General features: G+C 46.4%; 2 protein-coding genes across 7 annotated transcripts in view; one reads left to right on the forward strand and one right to left on the reverse strand.

Annotated features, from left to right (window-relative positions):
- LIMS2 (LIM zinc finger domain containing 2) overlaps positions 1–22,811 on the forward strand; it is a 47,188-nt gene extending 24,377 nt beyond the window's left edge. For 5 of the 6 annotated variants that reach the window (XM_075937442.2, XM_075937441.2, XM_075937444.2 and 2 more), the window contains 7 exons: positions 186–306; positions 12,873–13,022; positions 13,743–13,893; positions 15,701–15,793; positions 16,976–17,024; positions 17,844–17,919; positions 19,789–22,811. In XM_075937442.2, coding sequence (XP_075793557.1) covers positions 186–306; positions 12,873–13,022; positions 13,743–13,893; positions 15,701–15,793; positions 16,976–17,024; positions 17,844–17,919; positions 19,789–19,936 — 788 coding nt within the window. In that variant the 3' untranslated portion in view covers positions 19,937–22,811. The remainder of the gene's footprint in view (positions 1–185; positions 307–12,872; positions 13,023–13,742; positions 13,894–15,700; positions 15,794–16,975; positions 17,025–17,843; positions 17,920–19,788) is intronic. The other variant, XM_075937445.2, reaches the window with a different exon arrangement.
- On the reverse strand, positions 303–10,812 carry GPR17 (G protein-coupled receptor 17). The gene is made up of 2 exons (XM_006131008.5): positions 10,497–10,812; positions 303–3,592 (listed from the first exon to the last, which is right to left on the reverse strand). The coding sequence occupies exon 2, from the start codon at positions 3,556–3,558 to the stop codon at positions 2,542–2,544; it is 1,017 nt and encodes a 338-aa protein (XP_006131070.1). The 5' UTR covers positions 3,559–3,592; positions 10,497–10,812; the 3' UTR covers positions 303–2,541.
- Positions 22,812–23,241: the final 430 nt, after the last annotated feature.

Raw genomic sequence — 23,241 nt, forward strand, 5'->3', positions numbered from 1 at the left:
CCAGAGGATTATTGTGGCAGTGGTTAGGAAGGATGTGCTTGCAGAACTGTTGTGGGGGAAAAAGTGGTATTTTCAGTGAGTCCGAATATACTGTGGTATTGAAAAGGAACGATGGTGGATTTTGGGGCACGACTCTGGCTGAAATGTATTCCTGTTTGCCTCTAAGGGTTGTTTTTCTTTCCAAGGTGAGTTCATTATTGGACGTGTGATCAAGGCAATGAATAATAATTGGCACCCAGAATGCTTCCGTTGTGAGCTCTGTAACGTGGTCCTAGCTGACCTGGGCTTCGTAAAAAATGCTGGCAGGTAAGAGAGAGCAGCGCCCCAAGGGCTTTGCCATTCTGTTGTGGGTGTGGGGGCAGGAGGTCTGTTAGCAAAAAACCAAAACCGGAACACATTGTCAGGTGAAAATGGAAAGGTGCAGAATAAGGACTAAGTGGTGGGCAAGTGAGAGATGAGTAGGGAAAGCCGGTGGGCAGGACACTGACCACCCAGTGAAATATGGGGGCAGGAGGGGGCCTGGAGGCAGAATGCCAGTAGTCTGTGGATTGGGCAGCAAGCTGGTTGGCGAGAGACGATTCCAGGCATGATGCTGGCCTGCGTGTGAGAGAGAAAGGGGGATGTGTCTGTGTAGGCTGCTTGCTGATTGAGTGGGAATCTTGGACTTAATAAGCGACTGTGGGGGAGCCTCTGTTAATATAAAGACCATCTCTTCACTGACCCTTTTGAAGGTATTTATTTTATATGCAACACAGGTATAAACATGTCCAAAACGTTTTGTTGTTTAAAAAATGAATGGCAAAAGTAACACAAACAGGCTGGAAAACTGGTACCACAGCACATCGTGGTGTAAAGAGCGATGGCAGTTTGGCAGATAGCTTTGAATTCTGAAGCACAGTGTATTAACTTCAGGCTATTCTGCCTTTGTCCTGCAGAGGTTGGGAGAGTCATTGGGCTGAGGTTTCCCCCAGCTGAGGTGATCAACATGGGAAAGGGAAAGAGGATTATTAGTGCCGCCTTGTCCACCAGGGAACATAATTTCTTCTCTTTCATATAACACCAGTCTCTTGGCATCCAGAATACCAGTTAATAAATTGCTCTTTTGGCTTCTTGGCTTGCATCTCTGGCCGGTGCCTTTGAGCAGTGCAGAGTACTGGCTGGGAAAGCAGTCAGGATTCCAGAAACTTAACCAAGATAAAAAGCTGTTTGATTTAATAATTTAGGATCTGTACTCCTAGAGACATAAGAGTCCCTTCCCAATGGCATGGGTGGAATATGTGAATAAAATTGATGTATGGCTTTGTAGTGCTTATCAGTGCTACAGCACTTCAGAGGCAAATATGATTGGCTTAGCACGGTTCCTGGAGGACCTCGTGGATTTTTCTCCCTTTATACCACATCTTCTCCTGCCTCCCCAGATGTGTTTCATTGGGTGCAGTAAGGGTAGTTAAACTAAACTGGGTTAGTGATCATATATAGCAAATGAAATGTTTTTCAGACCAAACAAAATGCACGAGGCAAAATGTAAATAATTATAAAACACCCAAAAGATCTTTACGTTTTTTCCCTGGCAGATTAGATTGCACACAGCATATCTACTTTTCTTCTTCTTGGCTAATTTTTTAACAGATTCAGAGTTTCAGGGTTCAGTGTTTGCAAAACAATGGAAAATATTCCCCTCACTCATTTTCAAGAGACACTTTTCCATTCCTTTGTATTTTAGTCTGAGATTATTGAGGTGATTGATCATTCAAACAGGATGATGCACCACAGAGTTAGTTCAGAAAATTCTGTCTGTAACTGCAGACAGCTCGTGAGGCCCTGACCCACAAACCCAAGGTTGAAATACTAGCTTGATGTTTACAGCTCATGCCCAAATCCTGGGAATAGACAAGGGATCTGTGGTGACAATAATTTGAGCTCCCGCGGGAATCAGAATGTCTCCCCTTTATTCTAGCCACAGGTTTCCCCTTTCTCCTGTTCAAGAGGCATACCTTATATCCCCAGCTCTCTGCAAACATTCTCACTAGATCTAGACACTCTCCCTATACTTCTCTGATATCTCAGGACTGCAGCTCTCTGGCTGGCTCAGCACCGGATTTCAGAGGAGGGCATGTGTGTTCAACGAGACAGATCTCCCTTAGTCCTTGAATTCCAGTTGTTCTGTTGCTCAGTGGGAATATTTGCTCGAAAGAGCCCTGAGTAGAAAACTGTTGTTTGGAGAAATAATGGGTTGATTTTATTCTTGTTTCCTTCCTCCATCCCTATATATTCAGACCTCAGCTTCAGGACTGGGCAAGAGATACTGCTGCTTTTGCAATCATGTTCAGAACTTTTTGTGACTTATTGAAATTACAGTCAGTCTTCTGGTGGAGATGGGCCCTTGCTGGTCACAGCTGCATAGAAATGACTGAACTCTCCTCCTTTGTCTTGCAAGAATCTGGGAGTAACATCTTTGTCCTTGGAGTCACTTGCCTTTACTCTCTAGAGAGTCTCTGGGCTGTGTTGTGCCTGGAAGTGACAGCAAATACGATCTTGTGCTCATAATTCAGATTTAGCACTTAATGAGCTCTCGTTTGTCTTCCCCTCGTAACTTGGAGGCAACATTACAGCCCTCTTGCCACAAAACAAGCTGCACAAGGCCTCGCGGAACTTCTCGGCCACAAAGAAGTACATCACTGGGTCAAGGGCACCATTCAGGCTGGTGAGGCAGGAAGTGATGCGGTTACTGAGTGCCAGGATCCGCTGGGTTTCACAGGAAGTCTTGGTGCCATCATAATGGAGAATGTAAATATAACGATTGATGTGGTAAGGTACAAAGCAGACCAAAAAGATCATTAGAACAACGATGATCATCTTAATAGCTTTTTCCTTCAGGTGCTTCTCAACTCTGTTCCCACTCCTTAGGCTGCGGATAATCAGTAAGTAGCAGGTCACTGTAGTAACAAATGGAAAGGTGAATGCTACTGCCAGGGACACAAGAGCATGGCGTGAGGCCTTCTCTCTGTAGAGCTGTAGGCAGACAGTCGTGTTGTTCATCTCGGCTGTCTGCACATTGACCAACAGAGGTGCCATTGCAACAGCAACTATAACCCAAAGAAAGGCACATGCCAAGTGGGCGTAGAGTGACCTGCGGACTTTGATGGATTTCACAGGGTGCACAATGGCTAGGAAGCGATCGACACTGATGCACATGAGGAAGTAGATACTGGCATACATGTTGAGATAAAAAAGGAAGCCAATGAGTCTGCATGGGATCTCTCCAAATGGCCAGTGGTTGCCAGAAAAGTGATATACCAGCCGGGTAGGTAGAACCAGCACAAAAAACAGGTCAGCCACAGCAAGATGCATCAGGAAAATATTGGCGGGAGTACCTGACTTCTGGTCCCGGATGAAGAGCCAAAGAGCCAGAGTATTGCCAACAAAAGCCAGGATGAAGTCCAGGAGATAAAAAGTGGCAAAAAGGATGTTCTCTGTATGGGTCTCTTTGCCACATTGTTCTGCAGTTTCCAGGGAGGAGTTGAGGAATAGCCTTGAGGGATCTGCTGGGTCATTCATTCCTCACTACAGCTCTGGGGCACCAACCAGGAACCTGGAAAAAACAAACAGATCTTACAAAGAACCTTGGTAACGATGAGACACCATGGAAATCAGGCAGCATGTTTCCTGACCCTGACCCTGCTGAGACTAGTACTTAAAAGGACACTGCACCATTTTTTATAAACTCAGAGTCTGACCTACTTTGAAATGATAAAGCCCTCTGGAGCAGCTGGGTTTTCCAGGCCTTTCCTGTCAGTTGAAGAAACTGTAATGCAATCAACCGGCTGTAAACTTATCTCCAAGACATTCTGAGAGCTAGCCAGTGGTAAAGGTGCTGAATACCCATGTACCAGATTATCAGAAAAAGGGAAACAAGCGTTACACACTCAGGCTGTGTCTAGACTACATGGCTCCATCGATGGAGCCGGGTAGATTAGACAGATAGGCAAAGGCAAATGAAGCTGCGATTTAAATGATCGCGGCTTCATTTAAATTTACATGGCTGCCGCGCTGAGCCGACAAACAGCTGATCAGCTGTTTGTCCGCTCAGCGCGGTAGTCTGGACGCTCCCCTGCCGACATCAAAGCTTTTGTCGGCAGCCCCGTTATTCCTCGTGGGATGAGGTTTACTGGGGCTGCCGACAAAGGGCTTTGATGTCGGCAGGGAAGCGTCCAGACTAGCGCGCTGAGCGGACAAACAGCTAATCAGCTGTTTGTCGGCTCAGCGCAGCAGCCATGTAAATTTAAATCGCGGCTTCATTTAGATCATTTAAATCGCGGCTTCATTTGCCTTTGCCAAAAAAACAAATCTACATGGCTCCATCGACGGAGCCATGTAGTCTAGACGTACCCTCAGAGAGAGAGAGTGATTTCGGCATGATACGAAAATATTGGTACATCTTGTCCTAGGATTTAACGATTTGCTGTGACACAGAGCCAGAAAGGGTTAAACAACTTGCAGGCTAAATAACCCAAGTTCAACCTGCAAAGACACATTTAAAGAGGTATATAAATGGTAATTAGAGCTGTTTCTTAGGAATCACTAACATTGCCATGTTCAATAGACCAGTAGTGCACAACCTTTTTTGATCTGCGAACCTGCCTTCAACTGCCGGACCCAGCCCCCGGCCAGCCAAATCTAGGTGCTATGCCGTGGGGGCTGCCAACTGCTGGGCCCAGCCATTGGCTGGCTGGATTCAAGTGTCACACTGCTGTGCCCAGCCCCTGGCTGGCCGAATCTAAGTGCCGCATGGCTGCCAGTTGGACAGGCCTGTGACCCCCCAGGAAGATATCTGCGACCCCCTTGGGGTTGTGACCCACGGGTTGCGCACCACTGCAATAGACTAGAGCTTTGAAATCCAAACCTGCACGGTGGGAATTAGAGGTAGTACTCATTGTATGCATTTACTTATATCTTGTTAGAGATCAGTCATGTGAACAGATTAATCCTGTCTATTGATTCAGAGATCGGAGGGGAGTATTAATATTTAAGTGAAACATGGGTGTAGTAATTTTCTGTCAGTACTTCTCTTTGAAGTTGTAGTAAACTGTCTATGAACAGCTTAATAGATTATATTAGTTACTGGTAATGCTTAGGTAATAGGCTTTTGAAGTAATTGTCTATTGTTCACTCAAGGACTGGATGCTGTCAGGAGACTGCAAAAACCTCTGTTAAAAACTCTTCAGACCTCAGATCTGCTTAAGCATGGTCAGGGAAAGTTTGAGTCACAAGATAGTGGTCTCCAGTGCCATTCTGGATAGCGTTGGCATTGGATCTGGACATTGGACTTTAGCCGAATGAATTGATTCCAGAAAGGACACTTTGCAACTCTAAGCTCACCAATTGACAAAATGAGGAGCAATGGTCTCAAGTTGCAATGGGGGAGGGCTAGGCTGGATATTAGGTAAAACTATTTCCCTAGGAGGCTGGTGAAGCACTGGGATGTGTTCCCTAGGGAGGTGGTGGAATCTCCACCCCTAGAGGTTTTCAAGTCCCGGCTTGACAGAGCCCTGGCTGGGATGATTTAGTTGGGGTTGGTCCTGCCTTAGGCAGGGGGCTGGATTCAGTGATCTCCTGAGGTCTCTTCCAACCCTACGATTCTATGATCTATGCTATAAAAATGACCTAGGAACTCTGTGTGTACCTATATGTTTAATGATCGTTTAACCAATTTTCTTTTTTTTTAAATAAATCTTAGTTTAGTTAATAAGAATTGGTTATTAGTGTGCATTTGGGTAAGAACTGAAATATTCTTTGACTTGGGAAATAATGTGGGATTGGTAGAGCTTTTTATATGATGAACCAACCAGATTTTCAGTAATCCTCATCGTATGTGGTTTGGTTGCCTGGCAGAAAGCCCAGGGCTGGGTTACTTTAAGGCTGGAGTGGGGAACCTAATGCCCTAGGGCCGGATGTGGTCCCCTGCTTGCCTGGATCCAGCCCCTGAGGCTCGGGGCTGCCCCCCAGCATTGGGGAGCCTGTGATGGTGCTCCAGCTCCTCCCCCCTGAGCTGGAGCACTCAAAATCCACTAACCTGCCCCTCCCCCGGTATATGAGGGGAACGTGAGGAGTGTCTTTCTCCTTCTCAGTCGGGGGCCATGTCAGTGAAGGTTTCTGGGGAGGTTTTTGTTTTTCTTTTGGGGGGGTTTTTTTGCTTCTCATTTGTGCGCGGCCCCTGACTGATTTTTCTCTTGATCAGCGGCCCCGACCCAAAAAAAGGTTCCCCGCTCTTGCTTTAAGGGAACTGTGCTTTGGAGCTCTGGGTAACCAGTAATGTATTACAGAAATTATTTTGTTGCTAGTTTTGGCGAATCTAAGTATTGGAATAACCACCAGTTTGGGAGATTGTCTGCCCCATTTTTTTACAATTTGTCCTAATTGAGCAGTCTCAGCATAGCAACCCTGGGACCCCAGTTCCAGCTCCTTATGTGAAAACTCATATAACCACCTCTGGCAGCAATGTCTCCCGGTGCATGGATCCTGGGAACAAGTGTGTGAATTAATTTGTTCTTATCAGAAAATCCCAGAGTTGATTGGTTTTGTTACTGGGCTGCTGTGAACAGTCTCTCTCCATCCCCTTTGGAACCTCCCTTCGGGAAATTGAAGGCTGCTATCAAATCCCCCCTCACTCTTCTCTTCTGCAGACTAAACAAACCCAAATCCCTCAGCCGCTCCTCATAGGTCATGCAATCCAGCCCCCTAATCATTTCGGTCGCCCTCCGCTGGACCCTCTCCAAAGCAACCACATCCTTTCTATAGTGGGGGGCCCAGAACTGGACACAATACTCCAGGTGTGGCCTCACCAGAGCCAAATAAAGGGGAATAATCACTTCTCTGGATCTGCTGGCAATGCTCCTCCTAATGCAACATAATATGCCATTAGCCTTTTTGGCTACAAGGGCACACTGTTGACTCATATCCAGCTTCTTATCCACTGTAATCCCCAGGTCCGTTTCTGCAGAACTGCTATTTAGCCAGTCGGTCCCCAGCCTGTAACAATGCTTGGGATTCTTCCGTCCCAAGTGCAGGACTCTGCACTTGTCCTTGTAGAACTTCATCAGATTTCTTTTGGCCAAGTCCTCTAATGTGTCCAGGTCACTCTGGACCCTGCCCCTGCCATCCAGCATATCTGCCTCTCCCCCTAGCTTAGATGAGTGACTGGAGCAGAAGGTATTGCCCCACCTCCACTCAGAGCTATGAGTATTGCTCAGAAACGTTTAAGAGGTAAAACTCCAGGTGAAGACAAGTCCAGTAACACAAACACTGGAAACAGGAGTTTTCTTGGGATTCTGTCTTTCAGGTAGGTGGCTAGAAGTGGACGTGCTCTGAACTAGGGATGTGAATGACTAGTCGACTAGTCACTCCCCCCTCTCCCCCGCTGCCTCTATCAGAAAAAGGCAGCAAGGCAGGGGGAGAAGAGGGGGTGCTTCCAAGCGGCAGCACCGTGTGGAGCCTGGGGCCAAATCCCATGCTCCCTGCAGCGCTTTCACCTTTGAAACGTAGCAACAGCCCTGTTGTTACACTTCAAAGGCAGAAGCGCCCTTATCAACTAATCAAATAGTCAAAGCAAATTGCATCAACTATTCGATTAGCAAAATAATCGAAATTTTACATCCTACTCTGAACCAGATTTCTTCCACTGCCACGCTAGTTGACAGACAAGAAGGATGGAAATCAACGGAAGTGAGAATGGGTAGAATTAAATTCTCCCATCTGGCCACAGTGGGTCCCTCTTTCTCTGTGTTGAAATGCTATGCAGTTGGGTTAGGAAGTTTGGGGATTTAGGAATGTAGGCTCCTTTGCGCACCAACCAGATGTGTGCTTGTTCCTGGTTGTTACGGAAAGAATAAACATGAGAGTATGAGGGCAGTCTGTGGCAGCAGTTGAGTGGAACACTGTTTCCATGGGCCATGTTACAGTGGGCATGCAATTTCCATGTGTAAAATGGAGACTTGCCTCTGTGTGCAAATGCAAAGATAGTTTGTGGAATGTGCCCATCTTGCCTCTTTGAAGCTCTGGGTCCTGGTGTTTTTGGAAAAACCTTGTGAGTTTAGTTCCCAAATGAAAGTGGTATTGGAATCTTAAAGATTTGTTATCCTTATTGGAAGGTATTTTTCTTATTTCTTCTACTTTACACCAAAGGAGGAGGAAAACCTGCCCCGTTAGTGGCTATTAAAGACAGGGCACATCCACATTAATACTCATGTGACACTTTGAATGTACGCTCTTTGTTCTGCTGCTCCATTTATTTAAATAATTCCATCCACAATCAACGTGTAAGGAGGCATGATACTACATGGCACTAGTTAGATTAGACTGGTTAGCCATTTGTTTTATATTCAGCTATAACTGCCTGTTAAAAATGAAACACTGCATGGATGTGAGCCTAAAAGGCTGGGATTGGGTCATCATACAGTCCAGACGGGGATTTCATTTGCCATAGACCAGCATTTTAGTGGAAACTTCCTCTAGACAACAAATTGCTCCCTATTTTTATCATGTTCTTAAAATTCTCTGTGGTGATCAGATTCTATTAGAACTGACTTCCCATGGTTCACTGAGCTACGATCTTTGGGCTCAATTTGTTGGTCAGTATCTGACAGAGTAGCAAAGATACCAGTGATGAAATTCAGGCTCTGATGAAGTCAATGGCAAAACTTCTACAGGTTGAACTTCTTTAAACTGGGACTCACTGATCTGGGGATATTCCAGGACCAGAGAGTCCCAGGGGAGGGCTGACAGCTTGGAGCCCAGCGGTGGGGCCGCCCAGCAGGGATGGGAGCCTGATGACCAGAGGGGCTGCCCAGCGGGGCCGCCTAGCACGTAGCAGGGAGGAGGGGTGCCAGAAATGATCTCCCTTAATCTGGTAAAATCCCTCATCTGGGACCAGTCAGGTTCTGAGGGTGCCGGACCAGGGAAGTTCAACCGCTATTGACTTCTGTGGGGCCAGGATTTCACCACAGGACTGCAGGGGAAGCTGCTGTTACATATGTTAGGCACGGGGGACTATTTTGTGTTTGTCAGAAGCAGTGGAGAAAGGAAGCAGGGCTCTGATTATAAAACTTTCAGTTAGGCTCTCAATTCAAATGATCCTCAAAGAGTTTGTCTGGTGCTGTTTTAACATATTTTTGTAGCCATTAGTGTTGTTCATTGTTGACTTGAAAATCATGGGATCCTTGGCTCTGGCGTAGCTCTGGAGAAATTTACGTGTCACTAGAATTAATTGCTGCACTGGCTTTGAGAATTAAAAGGCTAATTTTAAAAAAAGTGCAGCTTTAAATGTTCATAGCAAACAAAATAACACTAGAACAGTGGAAAACCAGAGATGGCTTTACTCTGTGCCTCTTGTAATAACACCTGAAGAAGGTTTAGCAGATTATTCTTTCTTTTTTTTTTTTAAACCAATTCAAAATAAAGTGTGCATATTATTGAGTTAGGCTTTTTGTTTATTTTTCTCCTTTGTGATACCCAGTGGAATAACTCTCTAATCCCTCCTAAATGTGTCACTATAGCCTGTACACTTGCTTTTGCTTGGAGCTGATTAGAAATCATATCTCCTTTTTAAAATGACCCAGTTTCCGGGGTTTGTTCTATAGTGTGGGAGGTTCAGAATAATTCTTTAGTTGTCTGGTTCCCAAGCCTAGAATTCCACTTGAGTTGCACTGCTGGGGGAGTGAGAGCATTTCGTGATTTATAGTTTGCTGAATAGAGCTCTGTTCTGGAGTTAGCCATTATTCCAGGCCTCCAGTAGTGGATTTGTAAGCAGGCATGTAGTTACTCATTTAGAATGTGAGCGTATAGCCATATTTTATGCCCACAACCACACTACATTGATAGTTTCTTGGAAAGTTATAATGGCTTTCACAGCCTTATTACTGTTCCAATGAGTGCTTTACCTGTTTGCTAACAAAAGGCTTGATGAAGAACAACAACAACGCTTTCCAGCTCATCAAATAAGAAATCAAGCTAGCTTGGTTTGTGGCTACAAACTAAGTGCTTCCCAGCTAGACCTGCACGATGAGTCTCTCGTGGACTTCACAGAGTTTTCTGCTCTTTGGGTTTCTTTTACATGATCAGTGTGGATGATGGTGGCAATGCTTTGCCAAGCAGGAGGGTCTTGCATCTGTCTCAGAAAATAACTTAATACTGAATGAAACTCCCTCTATGGCTGAATGCGTCTGGCTGAGAATACTTTGTTGCCCATAGGATATGATGTCTGTGGTCTATGCCTGTCTATAGTAATGGCTGAAAAAGAAGCTTGGAAAGCTATTTTAATTTAGGAGACAAGATTGATTATAATGACATTCTTTAGAGGCTGTATTTGTTCAACAACTTGTACACTATGTGCATTAGCTTCTCTGTACATCTCCTGTCTCCCTCACTGACTCAGCTGCAACAACGTAAAGCCACCAGGAAAGTTCATCCCTTATTCTTCCAGCTAAAGCCAGTTCTCTTACCTCTTGTCAGCGCAGTCCTGCTGGTGCAGGGTAAAATCCTTCTAGAGTAAATCTCTGGGCGCCCCTCCTGATGCCAGCAGCGAATCAAGGGGAAGCGTCAAAGCTGAAAGCGGTTTGATGATTGAGAAGGAGCAGACCGTTTCGGACTTAGTGAGGGTGGAAGAGAGAGCCCCTCTATATAGAGTCCTGCTCGCTCTGATAGTGCATTATCAGCTCTCACAACAGAGGAGAGGAGATGGCACACTTGCAATGAAAGGAAGTTTTCATTCCAGCTGAAGCCTTGGAAGGAGGGAGCTGCGGCTGCTGTTATATTTATGAATATTTCAGTGTGTTTGTCCTGCTTATTAAAGCCTCTCAGAACCCTCCAGTCTCTCACAGTGACTCTTTGGAGTTCTGTGATTACTTTAGAGGGGTGGAAAGGGCTGTTCTCGGGGGGCGGGGGGGGAGTCTGGTATTAATAGACACAAGAGGACACTTGAGAATGGGATAATTCCAATAATGGTGGGAGTTGGGGGTGAGAGGGGCGGCTGCTATGGCAACAGCTCAGTGATTCCAAGACTTCACTTGGCTTGCAATAGAGGAGGGTCTATGGGACAGCAGAGCGGGTTTGTGTATGGGGAGGGGTTGATAATGGTTTATCAGTGCAAAGGGCTGAAGGCCCCTTATTCAGCTGAATGAGAGTGGTCTTTTTCAGGACACTTGCTGCAGGGTCCCAGTGTCCTGCCCTGTATAATTAGTCCCCCTTTGACAGTGCTGAATAAAATTGATGCCTTTATCTAGGGATGAGCACAGCTGCATGCGCTCTTATAATGGGGCGCTGTCTGCTTTTGGTGGGGCCTGTGGCTCCGTCTGGGAGGACAGTGGCCCCAGACTGTTATAGAAGAGAGGACTTAAAAAGTGAGAAAATAATAATCCTATTTTCAGCAAGTGCAGGCACTTTCCCGCTGAGGATCATAAATGTGTGAGGCCTCGCAACACCCTGGCACCATGGGGAAGTGTTCTCAGCCCCACTTGACAGAGGGGAAACCTGAGGTGGAGCGCCTTGCCCAAAGTCCCCTGGGATATCTGAGAGAGAGCCTGGAATAGAACCCAGGTCTTCTGACTCCTACTCAGTCGGTTGCATTAGCCAGGGCACCACCTTTCCTGTTCTTCACTGGAGCTGATGGTGTCTGGGGGAATATCCGTGACTCTTAACCAGGGATGTATGTGTGACTGGGGCGAGGGGGAGCGCAGGAGGCTGTTGTGAGCTAGGACAGTGGTGGGAGAGTGCACCTCCATTATTCCCCATTGGCCTGCTCTGTGTTCAGTTGAAACCGCTGCACCAGCAAACCACACTATAGCTGGGAGCCAGCCGCTGGAGGAACTAAAGACCACCCTATGAGACACAGCTCCTCCTCATCTGTTTAAACAGGAGCACTGACCTTTACAGCTGTTTGTTTTATGCCTTTTGTCACAGACTTCACTCCCAGCAATGGCAGCTGCATATCCGGTCAGGACTTGAGTCTCTATTGCAGGCTGAAAAATATTAAGGGTCTGCAACACAGAGCTGCAGACTCCCTTGTTTGCCTCACACTTCTAGGGAGCTTTTGAGGAGGAGGACTGTAATTCGAAGGCTCTCTGGTTTGTCCTGGTTAATGAGTCCAGCCATGATCGAGGCACTGTAGCAGTGTGCCATCAGGAGGAGCAGTGAGAGTAAACTCGCTGTCAGATGATTGTGTGCAGAGATTTATGTAAACAGCCACGTTTGTGGATGGAGCCCTGCACGTTTGCGAGTATCCGCACTTACGGATGTGGATGAAGGTATCTGTGGATCATTTTTGCAGATGCGGATGTGGATACCAATTTTGCATCCACCCAGGGCTCTATTTTTGGTTTTGTAGGGACATGCTTACATAGTTGTGTGCACATAAACTCACTGCTGTGTTGATAAGACGCTTATTAGTTACTCTGACTTGCGCCCCTCTATGTGTCTTTATTGCTGCTTATGAAAACAGACACTTCATGCATAGTGATCCGGGCCCATGTGTAGTCTCCTTGTGTTTGTAAGATGACTGCACTCTTGCAATTTACAGATCGTTTCTACTGTTTTTACTGCAGTTGACACTCATAGTGAGGAGAAGAAATGCTACATAAGGAAGCCTGGGGAATACCTCACTGTGTCCTGAAGGGGCAGGTGGCATTACAAGACTTGGTTGGCACTAGTACCATCAGATGATGTTTGGTTGCCATCCTCTAGAAAAGTGGGATTAAAACATTAGCTGCTGTCTTTGGGAGAAGGTTGCAGAAACTAGCTACCCAAACCAACAGTGTGCAGAGCACGACCCTCGTCTAGAGAGAAATCGACTAACGCTGCTCTTTTTTCCAATTCTCCCCCAGGCATCTGTGCAGGAAGTGCCACGATCAGGAGAAGGCCAAGGGGCTGGGCAAGTATATCTGTCAGAAGTGCCACCTGATAATTGATGAGCTGCCTCTGATGTTCCGGAGTGACTCCTACCATCCAGATCACTTCAACTGCACCCACTGCGGGTACGTTCTCATCTCCTAGCCTCTGTGGACAGACCCGAGAGATGCGCGGCTCACTCCTTTCTGGACTAGTAATAGGGAGGTAGCTGTGTTAGTCTGGTCTTGCTGAAACAAAAGACAGGACTGTGCAGCACTTTAAAGACTAACAAGATGGTTTATTAGATGATGAGCTTTCATGGGCCAGACCCACTTCCTCAGATCAAATTGTGGAAGAAAATCGGCACGACCAATTTCTGGACTCTGCGATCAGCTACATGTTGCAGCAGTTACGTTGTGTGGTAGACAAGAAGTTCTGTATGTAAAAGATCAAAAAAGATAGAAGAACTGGAATTCTCCTGCTCGGCTATATCGGATTCTCCTTCCTCCATGCATTGCTTACAGGGTACCATGGGCTGCCGGGTTTGAGAACAGTGCCTGGAAATGAGCCACTTTCCAAGGTCCTGTTTACATTGCAAAAATAACCCTCTTTAAACACGGTTGTGGCCAAACTCCTCCTTGCATTCAAGGGCAGAAAGACCTACTCCCAAGCATAGCTCAGGGTGCCCGTGTTTATCATATAGATGGGGCCAAAGCATGGACGTTTGCTTTGAAGTTCACTCTTCCACAGCTTCGTCTTAGATGTTCCTATCTGGAGGGAAGCTGGTGTGTCAGGTTTAATTGTGTGTCGGCTGGGGCTTGGGTTAGTGATGCTGCTTCAGGAACACTTGTCTGCCTTCTTTTCAGGAAGGAGCTGACTGCTGAAGCCAGGGAGCTGAAAGGGGAACTCTATTGCCTGCCCTGCCACGACAAGATGGGCATCCCAATCTGTGGGGCCTGTCGCAGGCCTATCGAAGGACGCGTGGTCAATGCGCTGGGAAAGCAGTGGCACGTTGAGGTGAGATCCACGCCACGCTCCCTGTGGAATGCATGCTGCCGAACCTAACGCACGTTGGAAGCTGTTGTGGTGAACGTTAGACATTCCCACCATCCCTGCTTTGGCTGAATGCACATTCTGCTCATCTTGGATGAGCTTTACCTGGGAAACCACATGCATTTGAGCTCTTCAAGCTGCGCTTCCTCGATCGCACAGTAGCAGTCCCATTGTTTAATTTACTCTCAGGGAAGCTATTTTGAAGTTTCTGCATAACATTGCAAAGATCCTGGGGTCTGCAAAATAGCATTTGCCATGGGTGTTGTGTACATCCTCTCTGTGCTGCCCCCCTGCTCCCAGCTCGGAGTAATAAACTGTAACGTTGTGACACTCCCCAGGGATACCCGGACTGTGAGCACCTGACCACCACCTGCTCTTAGCATGAAGCACTCCCGAGTCTGGTTGTGGTGGATCAGTTCTCTGAAACCACCAGCTTCTGGTAGCACAAGCGCTGCCTTCCAGACCTCGCTCTCACTCTGCAGGTAGCAATAGGCTCACACCAACTCCTGAGTCACCTTAGTGTCCAGCTCCTTAGCCAAGGGACACTCCCAGAATTACCAGGCCTGCTTTTCCCAAAGGAATGGTACAAACCAGCATGTAAGATTCAGCTCGGGGCCAGTGCTTTGCTTAACACCACACTGCTTAGATAATATATTTATAGTGACAATAAAAATAAGTTTATCAAAGAAATAGAGAATAGCGATGTATAACGTAAAATCATAACATGCTTTCTAGAGAGTAAATGTAACTAACTTAACTAACTAGTAGTGCTTGTCCAAAACTTCTGTTGCCTAAAGTTCAACATTTTCAACCAAGACTCTTCGTGAACCAGAAGCGCTGTCCTTTTACTCCCTTTGTGAAAGATGCCATGGTTTCTTCTTTGCCTCCCAAATATAGTGGAACAAACCTTTGATGTGTATCTCTAGAGAGGATTCCCTCTCTCCAAGTCCCGTAGGCATCACTGTTTCTCTCTTCCTGGTAGAGTTCTCCGAATTCTGCAAAATCCTTCATTTGCACTCAGTTCTGACTGGCGATAAATGACCAGAAGAGAATGAGACAATATTCAATGAACATGTAAACAGAGAGATGAATAAACAACTCTTGCCTGACAGAAAACCTGTTTTCACCTTTTGCTAGTGTCCAGCTCCCATACACAGACTTTCAGCATGTATTTTGTGTGTGCATGTAAAATATATCTCTCTACCCAATTCCTTACAGAGTACCTGTACACGCATCACAAAAATATTCATAACCCAGCTTTCATTTGAGAGCTCAGAAGACCTTCTTTGAGCCAGAATGTCCATACTAAAATTGGGAGATTGTTGTAACCCTCTACATCACTTCGCTAGTTGGCATGAAGAGATCCTTGGGTCATGCAGCTCACCTTCCAAACCTTGAGAGCAATTTTTAGTCCAGGACGGCTCCACAGATGATAACAATGGTAGAATCTGTTGAATAGCTAGAGTTGAGTGCACAGTATTCTAACCCTGCTGTGAGACTATCATCTACATTGTCATAGCATCCCAACGTTGCAATCCCAACGTCACCATCCCTTGGTGTCCCAACGTCACCATCCCTTGGTGTCCCAACGTCACCATTCCATGGTGTCCCAATGTCACCATCCTCTCCTTGCAGGTTTTTCTTGGGTTTGTATAACGATCTGAAACCCTTGTGTCCACCACTGGTTTATTTTGAGGGTAGAGTCTGTGCATGTCGTCTTGCTGTGGCTGCGGAGGCCCCTCCAGTGACCTGACTGCCCTTTACTTTGCAGCATTTTGTTTGTGCCAAATGTGAAAAGCCGTTTCTGGGGCACCGCCACTATGAGAAAAAAGGTCTGGCTTACTGCGAGACTCACTACAACCAGGTACGCCCCGCTGTCCTACACCCATTCATCTGGCACCTCTCTTGGCTGAAGGGCTGGGGAGAAAGAAGTTCCTGGAGAGACATTTAGGAACTAAACACAGCATTTTCCCCACACGCATGTACACATGTATAGCCAGACATGCGGTGTTATCTGGAGCTGGGCGTTAAAAATATCAGTAAACTGTGGGAGGGTTTCCATCACAGATGTATGTTCACACGTATAACTCGAGGAACACGACAGTGATTAGAGAATGAAAATGTACTGGGGACAGGGATTGTCCCTCCTGAAAGAAAAAATTGCTGTCCCTGGATTGTCCTTAAATTCTGAGATGAGGTAATATCTTTTACTGGACCAGCTTCTGTGGACGAGACAAGCTTTCGAGCGCTGCAGAGCTTTTACCAACACAAATATAAATATTATCTTACAAACATTTGCCTCTCTCGTATCCTGGGGACAATGCAGCTATAACACGGCAAACACATTAACATTTCTGTAATTATACCAAATAAAATTGGTGTTAACCTGTCAGAGCCGGTTGGCTAACCTTGTGTTAAGAATCTAAAATATTCTGTAATCCATGTGAAACCAGTCTGTTTATAATTACAATAAATGCAATGGCATCTAGTTGGCTAAAGCACAGAAAAGATCTGTCCTGTGAGATGATCGAAAGGTAACTTTGCCATAAAAACACAATGAGCTGTCATGATTCTACGCCCGGTTCCATCAGACAGAATACTACATTCCCCTTGTAAAGCTTTCACAGGCTGAATATCTACCACTTTTCAAATAAACATAAAAAACAACAAATAGTCTGGTAGTGCTCTTGGGTTTGCCTCGATGTTTATGGTCTAGCATCAGGAGATATTTATTTTTGATCACGGTTGTGATCTATAGACACGGACTTCCAGATTCCCAGGCATGCAAAGCTCAGAGTTCATGTTCCAGAGATACCAAGAATATGAGGCATCAACAAAATAGCTTCCAGGATTTGAGGATACAAGTTCTGAATGACCATAGAGCAATGGGCAAGTGTATGATATTCAGTAGAGGTAAAAGAGTCTGAGGGTGCTGGTGTATCCCTTAGGAGTTTGATGTTAGCACCAGCTGTCTGATTTGGGGAGCAAGGGCAGACACCTTCGTAGTCAGTAAAATAAGTTTCCATTTTATTCCTTCTGAATATAGCTCTTTGGAGACGTCTGTTACAGCTGCAGCCACGTGATTGAGGGGGATGGTAAGTTTTGTTCTTGTCTTGCTTATATAAAACATATATTGCTCTATATAAAACCATGGTGCACCCACATCTTGAATACTGCATACAGATGTGGTCACCTCATCTCAAAAAAGATGTATTGGCATTGGAAAAGGTTCAGAGAAGGGCAACAAAAATGATTAGGGGTTTGGAACAGGCCCCATATGCAAAGAGACTAAAAAGACTTGAACTTTTCAGCTTAGAAAAGAGGAGACTAAGGGGGGATATGATAGAGGTCTATAAAATCATGATTGGTGTGGAAAAAGTGAATTAGGAAAAGTTATTTACTTATTCCCACAATATAAGAGCTAGGGGTCACCAAATGAAATTAATAGGCAGTAGGTTTAAAACAAACAAAAGGAAGTCAACCTGTGGAACTCCTTGCCAGAGGATGAGGTGAAGACTAGGACTTTAACAGGGTTCAAAAAGGAGCTAGATAGATTCATGGAGGTTAGGACCATCAATGGCTATTAGCCAGGATGGGTAGGAATGGTGTCTCTAGGCTCTTTTTTGTCTGGAAATAGATAACAGGAGAGGGATCACGTGAGGATTACCTGTTGTGTTCCCTCCCTCTGGGGCATCTGGCATTGGCCACTGTTAGTAGACAGGATACTGGGCTAGATGGGCCTTTGGTCTGACCCAGTATGGCCGTTCTCATGTTGCTTTGGGTCGCTCTCCCATTCCGTGTCAGTCCTGAACTTGCAAGGCAAGACACCAATATTTCTTTTTACATCTGGCCTTGCTGAATTGGGTCAGACTCTGAGACTAGATAATCTGGTTGTGTGCTCTTACTCTGCACAGTGGTATCAGCTCTCAACAAGGCTTGGTGTGTGAACTGCTTCTCCTGCTCCACCTGCAACGTCAAGCTCACACTGAAGTAAGTAGATACTTGCAGACCTAGGATAACTCTTTCAGCAGCCCAGGAAAACAGTGCTGGCATCCTGCAGCAGCAGAGATGCAGCCTCTCCTGCGGTATGGGCAGCTTTCCCCAAGAAAGGCAGCCTGTTGAAAGGTAACAGCCCTTTTCAAATGGTTGGGTGTTTAATGCCTCCCTCCTAACATTCCCCTTTCCTAGTTGCGGAGTGTCCGATATCACCCCTGCTCTGCTGTGCTGGCCCAACATGACTCTGCCCTTAGGGGCTTGAGGAAATGGTGGTTTTGTGTTGGATTTGGAAAGTGTTCTGCACTCGGTATTCTTCCATTCTGATAACAGTGCTTAGCAAATCGCACTCCATAATAAAATGACACTGCAGTGAGCCTCCGTTCCATGCTCCAGCTGGGCTGTTTGATTACTGACACAGCTCTGGACAGACCAGGCTGTTGCACCAGCCAGCAGGACCCCAGAGATACCCTGGCTGTTTAATGTCTGGGGTGTTAAATGCATGCTGTGTGTAGGCCATGCTTTAAGACAGTGTTACATGTTACCTGTAAGAACTAGCACTTACGAAATAATGGTAAAGTTAGTTCAGACGTCTATAAAATGAGTTTGTCATGTACCCATTTCAGAGACAGGTGTCTCTGACTTTCCTGTCCTGGATTATGGAGGCTGGGCACATTTGCAGGGAGGGGTATTGCAGTGCTTAATGGAGCAGAATGAACCACAGTAAACTCGAAGGAAGCTGAATGGCAGGAAGTCTGGGAATACGAGGCAATAGGGGATGAGGAATTGGCAAGTCTCAGACCAAGTGGCTCTAGATACCGACTCTGCTTGAGAAATTCTGCTTCTACTGCTTGGTGTTTGCCAACCAGATAAACGCGGTGACTGGATTGTGCTGCGGGCACCATTGGGACAGCCAGATCTCAATCTGATTGTGCTCCCCTGACGTTCCTGGCTGCTTGAGTCCTCTCCTTTCTCAGAGGCTGAGCAGGGAATTTCAAGCGCAGGAACACCATTACGCTGCAACAGAGGGAAAGCCCCGTGACTACGTAGAGGGATAATTAACACGCCTTCACCCTGGTCCTAGCAAGGGGCGTTCATAGCAGGCTGAGGTACACTTGGCAGCACCGTCAGGGAGAAGTGTGAGGAATCGAAATGTCTTCCTTGTGCCGATGCAAAGCTGCTGCCCCGTTTTGGGAAGCAGCCAAGCAGAAGTGTTGCTAAGAGCCAACCACAAAGTGTTCCCTGGCTGGACACGGCATTATTGGTAAACGTGCAGACAAAGCTGAAAGTAAGTGGGTGTGCCCAGTGCAGGGCACCGGTAAGAGACTGGCTGGGGATGAGGCACTAGATGCTGCTGGCTCCTTGGGCAACGCAGCCACAGAGGACCCAGAATCCAGCCCTGGTCCCTGACTCCTGCACCCCCACACCTGCCCTGAGTCCCCCCCCCCCACTCCAATCCCTTGCCCTGAGCCCCCCACACTCCATCCCACACTTATCTTTCTTAAGGATACTGTCCTGTTACATCCCCCCTCAGCCTCTTGCCCTGACCCCCCTGGGGAAAGGGAGTTGAAATACAACAGTACCGGTCAGATATTTAAGTTACTTTCACCCCTGCATGTGGACCTGCTCTCCAGTAATCAGTCCATGGGGATCTGTGTTCGCACAGTAGGGCACCTCGCTTGGCATGATCAGTGCTGCTCATATCCTGATTGGTGACCGTGCGTGGCAAGGTTGGCATCCGTCTATTGAAACGAGGGGGTTGATACTTGCAATAAATTGAGCTTGCAGACCCATGTGTCCCGATGACTGAACATCAGGTCATGGCTTGCAAGTGCTGTTTTTTACAGTTCAGTGTCTCTTTGGAAGGAACAAGTTTGTGGAGTTTGACATGAAGCCTGTGTGCAAGAAATGCTACGAGAAATTCCCCCTGGAGCTGAAGAAGCGTCTGAAGAAGCTGTCTGAACTGGCTGCCAGGAAATCGCATCCCAAAGCTGTGGATTTAAACTCCGCTTAAACGGGTCTGTCGTTCTGCTGCCTGCGCTCTTCTCCTCAGACTGCAACTTGCCGTGCTATGGATCACCCCGGGAATGTCTGAAACAATCCCCAGACAAATAGGACCTCCTCCAGCTTCACCCTGACTCTGTCTGTACTTAGGTAGTTGCAAATTAACGCTGATAGCATGGGGAGTTCGGCTGCTGCTGAGGGGCAGGGCAGAGTTGTGGGCATGGTAGTTAACTGGCATCATTCTACCATTGGTCAGAGCTGAAATTCTGTCTCCTGTAGTCTGAGGAATTTGGAAGAACGGTGATTTAAATATCAGATGGTGAAACATGCAGATTGTTCAACACGAGCCATAAATATCAAGGACTCCTTAAATGCCTTGCACACAGACCTTTTCAGCTGTAGGACAGTGTTCTGACTGTGGCCCAAAATGTTCACCATCTGATGGCTGTTTGGGATGTGTGTCACCTGCTCAGAGCAGACTCTCACAACCTCATGGCAGAAATGCTGGTGACTGCTCTACACCAGAGTGTTCACTGTTGCTACCACTGGGGAAGCTGCACTAGAAATAGTTACAGTAAAAATGTTAGGGGAAAAAGCTAACACAAAGGCTCCCCGTGCAAGACTCCTGTTTAATTAGCTACTTTCCTAATACCAGCTGCCTTCTGCTGCTTTCTGCTGTAGCAAGCTACCATAACTATTTTAACAGCTTCTGTGCGCTGCCTCAGCTATGGCACTTCTGAAGTAACGGACTCGCTGTGATCTAAACATAGAGCCTGTGTCTTCCACCATGACTATCGGCCTCCACAGTAACCTCGACAGGATGTGTTTTGTCACAGTTTGAGCAGTGGAGGACAGCACTTGTTTTTCTCTAGCCCTCGGCTCATCCTTCAAGTCCGGGCCCAGGGAACTACACCATTTCAAGCCACTGCTGGGGCCACGTCCACTGTGCTTGTTTTCCCTGGTGTTTGTTGAAGGACTAACGCCGAGACACTTCAGGCCTATGAGCATTCACAGTTCATTATGATGATTCCTCCTTTAGAGCAGGCAGCTCCTTTCCCCAGGTCCTGGTCACAGGAAGGAGCCCAATGCGGGATTAGGAGATTTTCAGCTGATTCACCAACCCTAGTTTAAGAGAATTTCTGGGAAGATCATAATAGGACACTTGACATCATATGTGCTTATGTATATGCAGGAATAGTTTACTGGGCAATCGTCGTCTCAACCAGCTCAAACCCTGTCAGTGGTCTGTGTTCCCTGCAGAGCCCATTGGAGATTGGCGATGGGTAAACATTTGCCTGTAGAGATGCCCACGAGTACCATTGTACTATGAGAAGCAATGCGGCGAGGACTCTTACTTCATCTCTCACGTTTGGAATTCTGTAGATTAGGCTGGGGAGAAGGGACTTAAAGGAAAACCTTAAAAAACAACAAATCATCTAGTAGCACCTTAAAGACGAACAAAACATGTAGATGGTATGAAGACGTGGGCCGTGCCCATGAAAGCGCATGATACCATCTACGGGTTTTGTTCGTCTTTAAGGTGCTGCTAGGCTATCTGTTGGTTTTTTAAGTTTTTCCTGTAGAGCACTCGGTCTTCTACGGAGTTACAAAATCACATTTGAGAGACTGAGGAATCAAGGACGTTATGGAAAATAATCCCAGCTCAGTTTGGAGACGTTCGTTTCTCTGCACCAGACTCCACTGGAAAAGGAAAGTAGAAGCGATAGGACCTGTGGGCTGCTTTTGGGCAGAGTCTTTTAGTATGATGGATTTGCTAGGACTTGTGTGTTCTTCACAATGCTGGAGTCAGCAGGGAGACACTCTTCCATAGAAAGAAATTGAAGACTAGGATGCATGGCATTTTCCTTTGCTCTAGAGCAGGGGTGGGGAACCTGCAGCCCCTGGCTTGCCTGTATCTGGCCCCCAAGGCTCGGGGCTCCCCCCTCCCAGCATTGGGCAGCCCATTCTGGCACTCCAGCCCCTCCCCCCCATCCCACCGTGGGACTGGAACACACAAAGTTTCTACTTGCCTGGGGGTCAGCAACCTGCGACCCCAAAAAGGTTCCCCACCCCTGCTCTAGACTCATTCATTCTTGCTGTCACCTCCATTGTCCTTCGTGGGGTTACATCAAGGAGATGAATTTGGTTCAAAAAGCCAGGCTTGTCTTACTTACCGAAAGCTGCTGCCCATTGTATACTTTCACAGTTTAAAATCTATATTTATATACATATTTAAAACAAATCACTAATGCTCACTGGCTACACTTGAAGATGGCAATGCTTTTAGCAACTGCAATATGTTCAGCATACTCATATTCAAGGGAAATACTAATCACTTCCTTAACTTCCTTCCTTCTTGCAAATCCAACTGCTAAATGTTTTCGCTAGAGTTTGGATCCCAGTCCTTACCCTCACAGTGATCCACACAACATTAGCAAAATTGTTTAACCTTCAATGCTTGGAATTTCCCATGACAAATGTTTTGTATTGGGCAATGCAGGCGTCTGGGGCTGAAGAGGGTAAGTGTTAATTTGAAACATATGGCAGGCATTGGGTCACAAGTAAACCTGGGACAAAAGCAGTTGTTCTAAGAGGTGTTTAGTTCCTAGTTTGTAAAGCACCCTCAGCACTAAGGATTATATAGAAAGAGTAAAGAAATGTATTAATACCAAAGAGACAAGCCCACCCTTATTCTACAACATGGATTCTGCAGACTGTGGATTTCTTGTTTTATAGTACTTCAGAGTTTGTGGTGTCTAACCAAAATCTGTGACTGCTGGACTAAAGTATTATAATCTGCACTGGTTCTGTATGTTCTTGTAATAAAGTTAACTGCAATGCATTTAAATCTTCACACTAAAAATTAAAATATACAAACTATTGCATATGCATTCTGCACTGTCAATCCTGAGTCCTTTGATCTGCACCACTGATGTGACCCAGAGTGAATTACTCAGTAACTCCAGAGGTTACCTGCATTCCTATCTCACAGCTGTGACAATTAGCTCCTATGTGGCACCTGAAAGGGAGACGGGTAGTTAAGGATTAGACCCAGCTGGGGCTTGGGTGGTTCCTATATAAGGGACGAGTGCGGAGCAATAGGGGGAGGAGAGCCAGGAGGGAGGTAGTTGGGAACTTCCTCTCTGGGAAAGGAACCAAAGAGGGTCCTGCAGGAGGTGTCTAACATGGGATTGTCCCTGAGGGGAGAGGGCAGTTAAGAGATGGAGACTCCTAAAGCAGGCTTGGGATCAGAGAGAAACTCTAGGGAAACGCCCTGAGGGTTAACAGCTTGTGGAAAGTTGGGCCTCCAGGGAG

This window comes from Pelodiscus sinensis, chromosome 10 (assembly GCF_052426305.1).
Source record: "Pelodiscus sinensis isolate ZL-2025 chromosome 10, ASM5242630v1, whole genome shotgun sequence".
Taxonomy (NCBI): Eukaryota; Metazoa; Chordata; order Testudines; family Trionychidae; genus Pelodiscus; species Pelodiscus sinensis.

Coding starts and splice junctions, on each gene's coding strand:
- GPR17 (XM_006131008.5), bottom strand. CDS start 3,558: ATGAATGACCCAGCAGATCCCTCAAGGCTATTCCTCAACTCCTCCCTG.